We start from the raw sequence: 15,000 nt of genomic DNA on the forward strand, positions 1-15,000 counted from the left end.
GTTTCGTGCTCTGAATAAGTGTCAGCATCAGGTGAACAGGTAGCAGGTGAGACCGCGGCTCATTCAGGCTCATGTGATATAAAACAAGCGGTAACACTTTACTTGACAGTATCGACATAAGAGTGACATGTCACTGTCGTGAACACATGACACTGTCATGACACATGAACCCTAACCTTAACCCTTAATCCTAACCTCTAACCCTCACCCTAAACCTAGAGGAGAGAACTAGACAGACGGACATGAGAGAGCAGGTGAGTGGAGGGGATGTGTTATTCATGAGCAGGTGAGTGGTGGGTGTGAGAGTGTGTTATTCGTGAGCAGGTGAGTGGTGGGTGTGAGAGTGTGTTATTCGTGAGCAGGTGAGTGGCGGGTGTGAGAGTGTGTTATTCGTGAGCAGGTGAGTGGTGGGTGTGAGAGTGTGTTATTCGTGAGCAGGTGAGTGGCAGGTGTGAGAGTGTGTTATTCGTGAGCAGGTGAGTGGTGGGTGAGTGGCAGGTGTGAGAGTGTGTTATTCCTGAGCAGGTGAGTGATGGGTGTGAGAGTGTGTTATTCCTGAGCAGGTGAGTGGTGGGTGAGTGGCAGGTGTGAGAGTGTGTTATTCGTGAGCAGGTGAGTGGTGGGTGTGAGAGAGTGTTATTCGTGAGCAGGTGAGTGGTGGGTGTGAGAGAGTGTTATTTGTGAGCAGGTGAGTGGTGGGTGTGAGAGTGTGTTATTCGTGAGCAGGTGAGTGGTGGGTGAGTGGCAGGTGTGAGAGAGTGTTATTCGTGAGCAGGTGAGTGGTGGGTGTGAGAGTGTGTTATTCGTGAGCAGGTGAGTGGCGGGTGTGAGAGTGTGTTATTCATGAGCAGGTGAGTGGTGGGTGTGAGAGTGTGTTATTCGTGAGCAGGTGAGTGGTGGGTGTGAGAGTGTGTTATTCGTGAGCAGGTGAGTGGTGGGTGAGTGGCAGGTGTGAGAGTGTGTTATTCGTGAGCAGGTGAGTGGTGGGTGTGAGAGTGTGTTATTCGTGAGCAGGTGAGTGGTGGGTGTGAGAGTGTGTTATTCGTGAGCAGGTGAGTGGTGGGTGTGAGAGTGTGTTATTCGTGAGCAGGTGAGTGGTGGGTGAGGGGCAGGTGTGAGAGTGTGTTATTCGTGAGCAGGTGAGTGGTGGGTGTGAGAGTGTGTTATTCGTGAGCAGGTGAGTGGTAGGTGTGAGAGTGTGTTATTCGTGAGCAGGTGAGTGGTGGGTGTGAGAGTGTGTTATTTGTGAGCAGGTGAGTGGTGGGTGTGAGAGTGTGTTATTCGTGAGCAGGTGAGTGGTGGGTGAGTGGCAGGTGTGAGAGTGTGTTATTCATGAGCAGGTGAGTGGTGGGTGTGAGAGTGTGTTATTCATGAGCAGGTGAGTGGTGGGTGTGAGAGTGTGTTATTCGTGAGCAGGTGAGTGGTGGGTGTGAGAGTGTGTTATTCGTGAGCAGGTGAGTGGTGGGTGTGAGAGAGTGTTATTCGTGAGCAGGTGAGTGGTGGGTGTGAGAGTGTGTTATTCGTGAGCAGGTGAGTGGTGGGTGAGTGGTGGGTGTGAGAGAGTGTTATTCGTGAGCAGGTGAGTGGTGGGTGTGAGAGAGTGTTATTCGTGAGCAGGTGAGTGGTGGGTGTGAGAGAGTGTTATTCGTGAGCAGGTGAATGGTGGGTGTGAGAGTGTGTTATTCGTGAGCAGGTGAGTGGTGGGTGAGTGGTGGGTGAGTGGTGGGTGTGATCACCTTCCTGGGGCTCTGCACTATTCTACTATGCTGTTTGTATAACTGTCAGAGGGTCTGTCATGAGAACTCAACAGCTGGCAGCAGCCATGTGCAGCTGGCCCAAATTGTGTGTGTGTGTGTGTGTGTGTGTGTGTGTGTGTGTGTGTGTGATGGGTGGAGTAAGTGCGTTCATGGGAACATCCTCATGCCATGTTATCACATCCACAGAACTGTGACTCATCAATTATGAGGACATTACATCTTTTTCACCATACACCCCCCCCCCCACACACACACACACACATACACACACACACACTCTCTCACACACACACACATAGGAAAGCCAGTTTTTTGGTGGAAAAGGGTGACAGAAAGAAAGGGAAATTAAGCTTATTATTGTGAGTGTGTGTGTGTGTGTTTGCCTGTGTGTGTGTGTATGTGTGTGTGTGCGTGTGTGTGTGTGTGTGTGTGTCATTAGCGGTGTGCACCTGTGCATTGATGCACCTGTTACCTCAGCCTCGTAACCCAGTAGGACATACCCCATGGAGCTCCACCACACATTCTCTCACCATTGTGTGTGTGTGTGTGTGTGTGTGTGTGTGTGTGTGTGTGCACAGTATGCGCACCCACGGTTCCACCGCTGTCAGGAAGTAGTCATGCTGCTCACCCAGCAGGAGTTTTACATTCTAATGTTCCAGCGATTCCGTCTGAGCACTGTGTGAATGCCCTGCGTGCTGAGAGACCTCCTGAAAGGCCTGCTATATCTCTCCTCTCAGGAGAACAGTAAACACGGAGCCGGACCGCAGCGCAGCGCAGAATAGCACAGGATCCAGCCCACTGTCAGCGTCAATACATGGACCTATACCATTACAGGTAGCCTACAGCTGTCACTCACAGCTGTGGAATGGGCTTTGTAGTATAATTTTAAGGTTCTGATATGAGGAGTTTTTTGGGTACGGTACAAGAATGGTAGCATTCACACAATGTGGAAGTCTGTTTAAAGTTATACAAAAACTGACAGCAAGTGTATTAAGTAGTACTGAGTCAACTATATAGCCTGGGGAACAGCCAGAGAAAGCTGACACTAATCCTTGACTTATTATGAGCAGAGTATTACAGTTTTTCCCTATTGCTTTAATGCTTGTGTCAACTCTGACATCCCGTTTTCAAATCAATTAACACAGAAGCACTCTGGCTAAAATGCCACACTCAAACACTCTCAAAACATTTAAAACATGTAGCAAAACGTGTTAAACCAATGAAAATGTGTTAAATCATTTGCACGAGATGACTTCTGCTGAGAAGGTGAAAATCAAGATCAAAGTGCATCTAAGCAGTTGTGATAAACTGCAACAGACCATGAACATGTTCAGTATGTGTGCAAGGTAGCCATGTTACATGTCAACTTGAATGTGAAAGTGTGAGAGTTTTTGAGTAGGACATGCTTCTAAATACACTTGCTGTCAGATTGCTACTCAATCCAAATATACGCAGTGAATTATGAAATACTTTATTGAGAAGTAACAAATTTTTCTCATGACATTGTGACACATATGAAAACATCTATTTGTCTATCGTATGAACTGTTTACATTTATATTTCGAAAAAAACTTCCAAAATATTTTTCGTTAAAAAAGGGGTCTTATAGAATTTAGCAAAGAAAGACAGTATTCAACAATGTAGGATCTTGTCACCACATTTGTTTCAAACTCATAGAAAATGAACACGTATCAAATAAGGCAACCATTCCCTCAGACATTTCCTAGCTACATCTACGATATCTCCCTTGGTGACGGTCAATGCTATGCAGTAACAGATGTCTCTCTTGGTGACGGTCTATGCTACAAAGTAACAGACGTCTCTCTTAGTGACGGCCTATGCTATACTGTAACAGATATCTCTCTTAGTGAAGGTCTATGCTATACTGTAACAGACATCTCTCTTAGTGAAGGTCTATGCTATACTGTAACAGACATCTCTCTTAGTGAAGGTCTATGCTATACTGTAACAAACATCTCTCTTAGTGAAGGTCTATGCTACGCAGTAACAGATGTTTGGTAATCACCCATCCGCAGCACACAGTTGCTAATTGGGAATCTAACCCTGAAATGGGATTTTTCACCTGATTTCCTTCTGAACCAAGAACAAGGGCTTGACATTCAAATATACTGTTCTGGTGAGATGCAAGCCAATGCTCACATAGATAAAAAAGGAAAAGGAGAGAGAGAGAGAAGGAGAGAGAGAGAGAGAGAGAGAGAGAGAGAGAGAGAGAGAAAGAGAAAAGTCATGCCACTCCACAGAACCAACAGAAACATTTTTAGGTTCTCAAATCCAGTCTAATTGTGTCCTGATGTTTGCATGGTGATTGGAATTAAGGCGTCTCTGACCTCTGACCTCAAGGTCACCTGGCTTGTTCCGCTGAAGGAACACATTTGAACATTGTGTGTGTAATTGTGTGTTTTGGCTCTCAGTGGCATACATCCTTTACTACTGAAAACCTCAGTATGTGAATTATTCAGTTCCTTTGTGTTTGAACTGACAGCCAACAGTGTTCTCTCTAATACTTTTGAGATATCCTTTGCGAGGAAGTGAAGAACCCCGTTCCAGAGGGTTCTATGAGAGTTTGTCTCGGGGACTTTAATCTCTTTATATTCCATGGGAACCTGAAAGGCTGTTTGCACAGCCATGGTTCTCACTGCAGACCTTGGTTCCAAAGGTTCTGGGTTTTACTGGAAGTAATCCATGAACACAACCCAGAGCTTGGCCCAATTAGCAGCTGCTGGTCAGCGTACAGTAGGAACCGTTAAAGTCCGACTGTCGTTGAAGCCAACAGGATGAAACGCAGTGGTGGCCCGTGACCTCTGGTCTGCACACCTCCACCTGTGAGCCGTGGCTAGCAGAGGTACTCGGATCGTGAGCTGTCGCTCTTGTAGGTCATCTGCGAGTCGATGCTGGATCGCGAGCACAGCAGCATGCGCTCGGACTCCGTGTACCGGCGCGACCACAGGTCGTGTGACGGCACGTGGCCGTTCAGGGCCCTCTGCTTCATGGTCAGCGTCTCGAACTTGACGTAGGACTCCTTGGACAGGTCCTCCTGGCTGCCGCCGCCGGACCCGCCCCTGTCACTGGACCCTCGGCAGTAGAGCGAGACGATCTTGTAGGTGAGGAGCAGGATGAGGGGCACGGCCAGCACGCAGGCGATGCCGCTGACGATGACCAGCATCGGGCTCTCGCCGTCGCCCAGCGTGGTGAAGTCCACGCACTGCTCCTTGCCCGGCGCCGTGGCCTTGGTGGCCAGGCACACCTTGTAGCTCTGGCCCGGCGTCAGGTTCTCCAGGAGCTCCTTGGCGCGGCCGGCCTGCGTGCTGATCCGCGTCTCCTCCTCCCCCCCCTCCCCGCCATCCGTCGGGGTGCACAGGATGGACACGGGCGCGTCGCCAGGCATCCCCTCCGCCGTCCACACCACCACCGCACTGTCCACCGTCTCCTCCACCACCTGGATGTCCACCAGGCCGGGCTTGGCGTCAATGGGCTTCTTTCTGTTTTTGTCGTTCTCCGCAGTGCCCCCCATCCCGCCCTTCCGGGAGGCTGCGGGCGGAGACCTCTGGATCCCCCCACCTGGACCCAGTCCCTTCTTGGGGGTTGTGGTGGTCGGGGCCAGGGTGGTTGTGGTGGTGGTGGTGGTGATGGTGGTGGCAGTGGTGGTGCTTGTAGTTCCAGAGGAGGACGGAGAAGAGAGGGGCGTGGGGCCCGTTAGCGCGGTGGTGGACCCTCTGCTGGCATCCCCCTCGGGGCTCCTGGGGGTGATCTGTGGGGGGAGGGGGGTGGTGCCTCCTTCCCCGGCCACAGACACAGTGATGTAGGCCTCTGCGTTTCCCGCCACGTTTTTGGCCTTGCAGCGATAGTCTCCTGAATCTTTGTAGAGGATCCCATTCAGGCCGATGATGGACCAGCGAACTCCCTCTCCAGGCGACTCCTGGACCACTGGTGGGGCATCACAAACAATACATCAGACACATAAGCAGTTAGTGACACAAGTCATAAGGGAGTAGGTGACATAAATAACCAAGTTCAGCCAGTAAGTAACCAATGAATGACTCAATCAACCGAGATAAACAGCCGGTGACTAAAACAACCAGAGATGACATTTACCTAAATACTAGCTGAGATTTCTTCATGTTGAACATTTCATGTTTCATGTCCTGGATTTGTGAGATAGACCATATCTACTGTTTATTTTGGCCTGATCCATTTCAGAATGCTCTGTGTGTGCAGCCCTCTGCAATACTCTCTCCTAGGACATCCCGTTCAAGGTCTTATGAAGACCTGATGGCCACAGCTGAATGCTCTTTCTCCTGCTATCCCCACCTTCCACATCCGTGTGAGGGTGACGCTCTGACAAATATCAGCACCATTTCAAAATGATCCTAATGGTTCTCCTGAATCAGTGAGAACTGTTTGTGCCGTTTTTTTCACAGATCCTTCGTAGGACCTATCTTGGCTGAACATGAAGAGAGTCTCTCTCTCTCTCTCTCTCTCTTTCTCTCTCTCCATCTTTCCCCCTCCATCATTTAGGCCAGCTTTCTCAGCAGCATTTTAGGCAGGAGAGTGCAAGATCTTGCGTCATCATTGATACTTGGCACGGCTTGCATATGTTCCAAACTATGTCAGCAGTCATCCAGAGGCTTAAGTCATGTAGACACACATACTTGACTACTCCATCATACCGACAGGCAGGACTTTGTGTGTGCCATGAGAAAAGCTTGGACATTATGAACTCCCTTGGAAAAACAGGGACCCTAATACTGATACAATCTGCAATATTCTGATGTCTGCACGTATTTGCTACATTCTGCTGAAAAATATTCTTCATTCTTCATCTTCAATATTTTTAAACTATTATGATGTGGTTGTTATCTAAGGATAACTCATAGTTCATACTTTCTGCAATGCAATTTATTCTATTCAGAATGACTTACATATCACAGACATGATCAAACACGCACATGCACACACTTGCACACATACGAACACACACACACACACACACACACACACACACACACACACACACACACACACACACACACACACACACACACACACACACACACACACACACACACACACACAGACACACACACACACACACACACAGAGAGAGAGAGAGAGAGACACTAACATCATTTCTGAAGGTGAAAGTTCCAGAATAATCTGAACACCTGAAAACCATGCATCAGCAATTTGCTTGAGCAGTGGTCAGCGTATTTACTGACCATACTGTACATTAAGCCACATTAAGATTGACCTACATACCATGAATCTATATTGTAACTGGCGACCTACCACGGACAGTGGTCGGTGTCCAGTGGGTCTTTAAAGGGACATTAAGGGATTAATGTTAGGGTTAACTGTTAGTCAGAGAGCTGTTAGTCAGCTCTCTTGATTAAGTAGGTGTGTACAGGTGCTTTATTTGTGTTACCATGTAGGTCAGGAAGGATGCAGGTGGGTTTTAGCTATGTATATAGGTGGGTTATATGTGCATGTATCTAGGTGGTACTGTAGGTAAGTCTGCTGTTGCATATAGTCTGTGATGGTGTGTGTTACTTGAGTAGGTGTGAGTTACCTGTACTTTTACCTGTGTTAATGGAACAGAACATGTCATCTGTGCATGGGTGGGTTACCTGTGCAGGTGTGTGTCATTTGCACAGCTGTGTGTCTTACCTGTGTGGTTGAAGGGCGAGCCATCGGCTCTGGTCCAGGTGAGGGCGGGCGTGGGCTTTCCAGTGGCGTCGCAGCGCAGCAGCACGTTGCTGCCCAGCTGAGAGGTGATCTTTGTGGCAGAGGTCTGCACCGACGGCTTCACACACTGGTCCAGCTCGGCCCGTTGGAACAGAACCCCCGCCAGGTTCTCTGGCCCGCTGCACGCAAGGAAGGCATCCATCAGAACTATGGGTGTCTCGGCCATCTTGGAGAGCTCAATAACTTTGGAGATCTTGCAATCGCAGTACCAGGGGTTGTCTTGGAGACCTAAGAGGAGCAATAGAAGAAGGATTTTAGTTTATATGGTTCTAAGACGTAATTTGACACACTGGCTTTGTTTATTGACATTGTCTAATCAGATTCATTTTAATTCTATGTCAAAGCTTCTTTGCAATACACAAGTCAAGTTTTTTATGCAAGTCTAACTGTTAGTCTAACTCAAGTCTAACTCAAGTCTAACTGTTAGGTGTTCATTGACAGCCTGTTTGTGGTTAAAGGATAATTCCATTATTTAGGACGTTGAGTCCCTTTTCTGGTTTGTTTTGGATGAACTAGAGTGGTGGACACCGAAATTTTGACGATGGGTCCTGTCTTGACTTTCTGACTCGTTTTGAATCGCCTTTGACTGCTTCAGAGTGGCTGGCTATGGGCATGCACAAACATGTCCTTAAAACAACCCTTAACGTTCGTTTTCAAAACTGTGCAACTCACCTAGTGGTTAGTGGTGTTGGTTGATTATTAAAAACAAACATATTGACGCAATGTATGATTTAAATCTGTGTTATTTGCTAGTGGAGCTATTTTTTCAGATACCTCACAACTAGAGGGTGACACGGGAAGCAATTTTCACTCCCGTCCCATCCCGAGCCCGCACAAATACTCCCGTCATATCCCGATCACGTGACAGCCCCCCAAAAAAAATTCTGTCCCGCAAAATCCCGAGAGAAAGACTCCCGAATCCCGTCCCGCTCCCTATGTTGATGTCTAAAGTTATCCGACTGTTAGGCTACAGTAGCGTGCGGTGACCATACATTTTGGTAGGGCAGAAAGCCTTGTCTAACTTTTCTTTAATAGCCGATCATTTTGGGCTATATTAAAATTACATATTTTACAGTACTTTGCTGTAGGCTATGCTTAAATCATTTCATAGTTAGATCTCATCCCATCAGTTAAGTTTGCACCGTTCTCATCACGTTAAACCAGCGAAGCATAGCAACGTTGCTATGAGTAAACAAAACAATTTTTTGTGTTCCGCCAGGGTTATGCGATAAATATATTGAGGAATGCGATCGTCAAGGTGTCATGCCCCAACATTGCATGACACATTAAACTCAACGAGAATCGCTTTCCCGGACAGCTCGTGCAATTGAATAGAGTTGTCCTTTGCTGATACTTTCGCCTGTAACTGTTTCTTTGCATCCATTTTGCCTTAGGGCCTATCGCTGAAGCTGATTGATTGTGAACAGGGCAGCTGCTTGTCTTGCTCTGATAGGCTACCAATCAACAACAAACGTATTGTGGGTTGTAATTGGTTCTCTTTTCTAAAACGAAATGCCTCACGTCTTTGGGCGCACTCACTGCATTGCAGCGTCATTTTTTAAGTTAATAATCTCTGGCTTCCCGCCAGCTCCCGTTTATTATTTCCTGTCCCGTCCCAATCACGTTACCAACAGTGAAATTTACTCCCGTACTGCGGGAAACCCGCGGGAATACCGTGACCCGCGGGAGTCCCGAAAAATTGTCACCCTCTACTCACAACCTCGTATAAACTTCCGCTCGATATTTGAGTCTGAAGCATAGACAGTAAAAGTCTATGGTCTCGCGGAAAGACTACAACCAAATGTAAACAGCCCCCATTTCCGTTTCCGGTAGCGCAATAATATCAACGAGCAATGAATCTTCCAAAAGAAATCAATGGGATTTTATAAAAAAGCCAAATAAAACACAACAGAAACTGTACTTCACTACGCTACTTGTTTTGGAACATCAGCAAACATCACTAACCACTTGGTGAGTTGCACAGTTTTGAAAACCAACGTTAATGATTGTTTTAAGGACATATTTATGCATGCACATAGCCAGCCACTCTGAAGCAGTCAAAGTCGAGACAGGAGCCATCGTAAAAATGTCGGTGTCCACCACTCTAGTTCATCCAAAACAAACCAGAAAAAGGACTCAAAGTGCTAAATACCGGAATTATCCTTTAAATGTCTCTTTAGAGATGTTCCTTTCACCCATCGGAAACATAACTCTCCATCCCATGTAATGGAACATCAGGTGCAACCCATAAACACTGTTTATATGGGGTCACATATGTGTCTATAGATAAACACACACACACACACACACACACACACACACACACACACACACACACACAGAGTACTTGCACATACACTGGCTGTCACAACAGCAGCAGACAGGAAGAGACAGCTGTTGAGGGATGGGTGTAAATGCACTCAAAGAGGTGTGTGTGTGTGTGTGTGTGTGTATGTGTGTGTGTGTGTCAAGGGTCTGACAGGGAGAAATGTTTGGGCCTGGGTGTGAACAGCCTAACCCCCCCACACACATAGACACACTCACACACGCACACACACACACACACTGTGATGGAAACTGAGAGGAAGACTATGAGCCTTCTCCAAACTGCAGGCTTAACACCAGGCTAAACAGCCACTAACACTCTTTGTTCCATAATGGAATACTGTTTGGTTGGTTCCATTCTGTACACATGAAGACATCATTGCTGCACACAGAGGGGAGCCAATCCCAGAGTCTCGCTCCTTGCATGCTAGGCGAGGACAACAATACACCAGTGACTAACGGCTAAGCAGGTACATAAAGCATTATCACGCACAGCCTATTATTAGCATGTGTGCATCATCTGCTGGCATTACTGTTCCACAGTCTATGGATCTTGTTTTGGAGATACTTGGTATGATTACTATTTGATTATGTATCCATTCATCGTATTTGAATGGGGCCCTATGCACTTCCTATTTATCTTCTATGGGCAGCATCTTTTCTAGTGATCTTCTCACATGCCTGGAGAGGTGTCCGTTAAACAGCCACAAATGGCATTAGTCCTGCAAAGGAGGGAAATGAGATCACACACAGGATGTCAACACCACTGAAAGTGGTCCCACTTCATCCTCTTTGGCTTCAGATGCACGCACACGCAGAGCATGGGAAAGCAGGCACACACAGGCATACACAGACCGCTGTCTCAGGTTCACATGCACATATAGGACACAAACACACATTCTGCACACACACACACACACACACACACACACACTGTTTACGGAAGCCCCATTACCAGCTTAGCCCGTTCTTAACTGAGGAAACCTGTCCGTGGCTAAGTATAGCCCTAGCTCAGGTATAAAGAACTACCTCTGCATAGAGAACTACCTCTGACATTTAGTGCATGCTCATGAATTCTGGGAAGAGGTAAATCAGACACTTCAAAGTGCTTAGCACGTGGAGGAATATGAGTGAAGGTCATCTATGTCCTCCTGAGGTCAGACTTTAACAAACCCCTCATTGTCCTTTCACGCATGTTTACAAGAGCTATGCTAAAGCAAGCAGGGGCTGGTGACACGGTATTTGCTTTGGTTCCTAAAACTTGGTTCCTGTTGCAGAAGGCATGATTTCATCTGTTCTGCCACTTTCTACAAAATGAACAAAATAAGTCACTTAGTCATGCAGAGAGAGCAAGAAAATGTGAAAAAGGTGGAAAGTGTCTAGAAGGTAAGGCGAGGAGGAGGAGGGTCTGGGACAGGTGTGGGGTGCGTTTACAGTCTGGCCTGTCCTCCTCTGGGAAACGGCATGTGTTCTTCTCCTGCCCAATCCTAATCCCCCCTCTCCTTCCTTCGGCTGCCGCGGTGGCGAGCACAGGCGGCTTTTTCCGCTGGGATTAGAGACACTGACCTCAAACTCTCCATTAACATGCCCGGCCCGCCTCTCTGCCACGCCTCCAGAGCGAGAGGCCGTCCCCATCTGCAGGAGTGGCCATCCGCCAGCCCTACGCCCCTCCTGGACGCACTCCACCCTTACTGGCCTCTCTCCTCAACATGGCCGCCACATGGACGCATGTCAGCATGAACGTGGTATGCAGGACTCCGTATCGATGCAAACTACACCCTTGACCAGCCTTCCTGCACCTGACCAGCCTCAAACACTTACACCTTAAATGCTTACACCTTTATCCAGTCTCTGGTAGCACCCTGATGCAGCTTTATCCATTTGATTCATTGCACAGCAGCTGTTCCCTACTCCCTGAAATAAACATCACCCCCCTTGGTCATTGTGACGGAGTGCCGTCACTGCGGTTGAGTATGCGCTCTGACTGCCATAGCAACGAGCCTGGTCAAGCTGTTTTAGTACTCCACAGACCCGGGTTCAAGGCCTGGTGGGGTCAAGGCCTGGTGGGGTCACTGCTGTCTCCCTCCGCTACAGTCATTTTCAACCACTCTGTACTTTCCTCCCTCAAACATTAGACAGGCCTCTTCCTACACTACACGCTCAACCAACCCGCCTCTTCGTACCCTACACATATGTACACTACACGCTCAACCAACCCGGCTCTTCGTACCCTACACATATGTACACTACACGCTCAACCAACCCGGCTCTTCGTACCCTACACATATGTACACTACACACTCAACCAACCCGCCTCTTCGTACCCTACACATATGTACACTACACGCTCAATCAACCCGGCTGCACTCTGCTCCCCAATACACTACCATATACTATCAGCACTACCATACACTCTCAATGCTTATTACAGGGCTCTTCACAAGGCAAGTAGAACGCTCCATTGACTTGAATGGAATTTCCCAAAGTTCTAGCGGTCATTATTTTCGAGGAAAGGACCTCTGAAAAAAATAATGACCGCTGTCAATGGCAACAGAGTTTGTGCTTCTAATTCAGGTCTTTCATATCACTACGCAAGGACTGGAACTTCATTCAAAAGTGAAAGCAGACGTTAATCAGCTGTGTTCTAAAGAATGTTTGATTCAAGTTCAGCATGTGTTGTTGCGAACTATTTGTTTCTCAGCAAATGCCACGATGAACGGTAACAAAAAGCTAGGTTATGTAGGCTAAAGTCATATCATGGGGAGTTTATTATTTTGTTTTGGCAAGTAGCCGTGTAATAAGCGGGATAATGTATATTATTGGGAAAATAAGTCCCTTCAGGGCGGAACCGGTTCGCCCCTGTCGGGACTTATTTTCCCAATAATGACCGGCATTCTATACATTATCCCTTACATAATGACCAAAACTTGACTGCCCGATATGGCTGCCACGTAAACGCATGTCACAATGTCAAATGCAGCATGTAGATACTATACAAAATATACAATGAACCAACCTGTCTGCACCTACACCCTTCTGATGGAGATAGTACATCTCCTGACACCCTGCGCTCTCTAACCCCCATGCCACCCTTGGCCATACCCAGTAGCCCCAACATGCCCACATGCCACCCTTGGCCATACCCAGCAGCCCCTCTGCACCTTACGCCCACATGACTACACAACATCTCCGGGCCCTGGACCAAGGGCTGCCCAGTGCTCTGGGTGTGTGTGTGTGTGTGTGTGTGTGTGTGTGTGTGTGTGTGTGTGTGTGTCTGTGCTCCTAGTGAGCTCGCTGCTCCAACTGTGTGTGTGTATGTATGTGTGTACACTAGCCCCAGATGGGTAAAATGCAGAGGACACATTTCCTACAGGACAAATAAAGTATAACTTAACTTATCTTAGGCCATGTTTTTTGCACACAACACCCAACACACAACACACTCACATCGGAAACGGAAACGTCAGATATGGAGCTTCACACACCTAGCATGGCTGGGGTTTCATCAGACTAGAACATCTGATCACACATTTACTAATTTCATTGCAAAAGCTTGTGTGTTGGGAGGTTGGTATAACAGGCTTACACTGCCCTGTAGAGCTGCCCTGGGAGAGGGCATGGCACGCTGCCCTGGGAGAAGGCATGGCACGCTGAGAGGCCATGATGGCACAAAGGGCGGTTTGGCTGAGGACCTATGGACCTGACGCAGGTTGAATGTCAAGGTCTTAATTTGGTCAGGCTGATCTGGACTGACACTAATGCTAGATTTGTCAGAGACAGAGGATGAGGCTGCTGATTTTCAGTGCAAAAGTATTTTCAGAGGTGAAGTAAATCTGTTTGATATGTATCATATAATGTTTGTAAATCCTATCTGTATTGGCAAACCTTGTATGTCTGCGTCATACTGTATATCACATATGTGTAAACAAGGCTACAGATACTTGCAAGCCACAGTAGAGACACACCCTCTGTGCTGGGTTGTATGGACGAGCATGGACACACAGGCCAAACTCAACCCCACATCTGAACATAACAAACTAACTAACAGGATGAAGACGTAGTGGTGGAGCAGCCCCGGTAACGTCAGCACCTGACATTCGGTCAACTCGCGTTCGACTCCACATATCCAGCATCCGTCACTTGCCAGTATGTTTTCAGTCATACTACATTAGACCTATCAATGACTTCAATAGCCATTTATCACGACAGATTGTATACATGGTAGTCTTTCCCTCACCAGACAGACACTTGCTGAGAAACATCACATCTCTTATGATGTCATAAACAAATCACATCTCTTATGATGTGAGGACCACAGTTCTGTGCTTAAAGTTCTTTTTATCTTTGATTCTTCCTAATTCCGCAACAAAGAATCCACCAGACAATCACTCTTGCTATGGGCCAAAAGAGAAGCCACATCTCTGATGATGATGCGGTGGTCATGAGCACTTACCCAGAACCACCCTGGTGTCGTTGGTGCTGGGCAAAACCCCTGAGAAAGGCGGCCAGAGGTCAAGCAGGTCGGAGGGCAGCGTGGCCAGCTTGTTACTGGAGATGTCCAGATAGGTGATATTGACCAGGTAAGGGGTGGCCTCGGCTGGTATGCTGGTCAGCCGGTTGTTGTGGAGGTCGAGCGTGCGCAGGCTGGGCATCTCGGGCAGCGACTCCCAGGGGAAGGACGCAATGGCGTTGCCGTCCAGTCGCAGCTCGTGCAGCACCTTCAGGTTGTAGAAGCTGGCCGTGTCCACGGAGATGATGTTGTTGTAGGTGACCCACAGGTAACGCAGCTCCGGCAGGTAGTAGAAGGCCTCACTCGGAATGCGACGCACCGCCGTCTTCTCCACACGCAGCTTCACCGTATCCACGGGAACGTTGACTGGGATGTCCGACATGTCCTGGTCGTTACAGAGTACTGACCTGGGATACACACACACACACACACACACACACACACACACACACACACACACACACACACACGCACAAACACACACACACGGAACACACACTTTGAGTCTCTGGAATCAATGATAAGCAGGACTACAGGAATCAAAGGAGATAACGAATAAAGCGGCTCCTAATTCAGAGGCATTTGTTGATATTGTAGGTACATAGCATGTTGGACTTTTTTTCTGAAAATAAATTCTAAAATAAA

At 47.7% G+C, this 15,000-nt stretch overlaps 1 protein-coding gene across 1 annotated transcript in view; it reads right to left on the minus strand.

Moving 5' to 3' along the window:
- Nucleotides 1–4,611: 4,611 nt before the first annotated feature.
- The window catches only part of lrit3a (info leucine-rich repeat, immunoglobulin-like and transmembrane domains 3a), a 12,168-nt gene continuing 1,779 nt past the window's right edge, over nt 4,612–15,000 (minus strand). The window contains exons 2-4 of the mRNA XM_076286618.1: nt 14,299–14,762; nt 7,443–7,748; nt 4,612–5,702 (exon numbers count right to left, since the gene is read on the minus strand). Of these exons, the coding sequence (XP_076142733.1) occupies nt 4,612–5,702; nt 7,443–7,748; nt 14,299–14,762 (1,861 nt within the window). The remainder of the gene's footprint in view (nt 5,703–7,442; nt 7,749–14,298; nt 14,763–15,000) is intronic.

This window comes from Alosa pseudoharengus, unplaced genomic scaffold (genome assembly GCF_046254945.1).
Source record: "Alosa pseudoharengus isolate Yale_2024_CS ecotype anadromous, Long Island Sound unplaced genomic scaffold, YU_APseudo_1.1 YU_APseudo_1.1_scf_16, whole genome shotgun sequence".
Taxonomy (NCBI): domain Eukaryota; kingdom Metazoa; phylum Chordata; class Actinopteri; order Clupeiformes; family Clupeidae; genus Alosa; species Alosa pseudoharengus.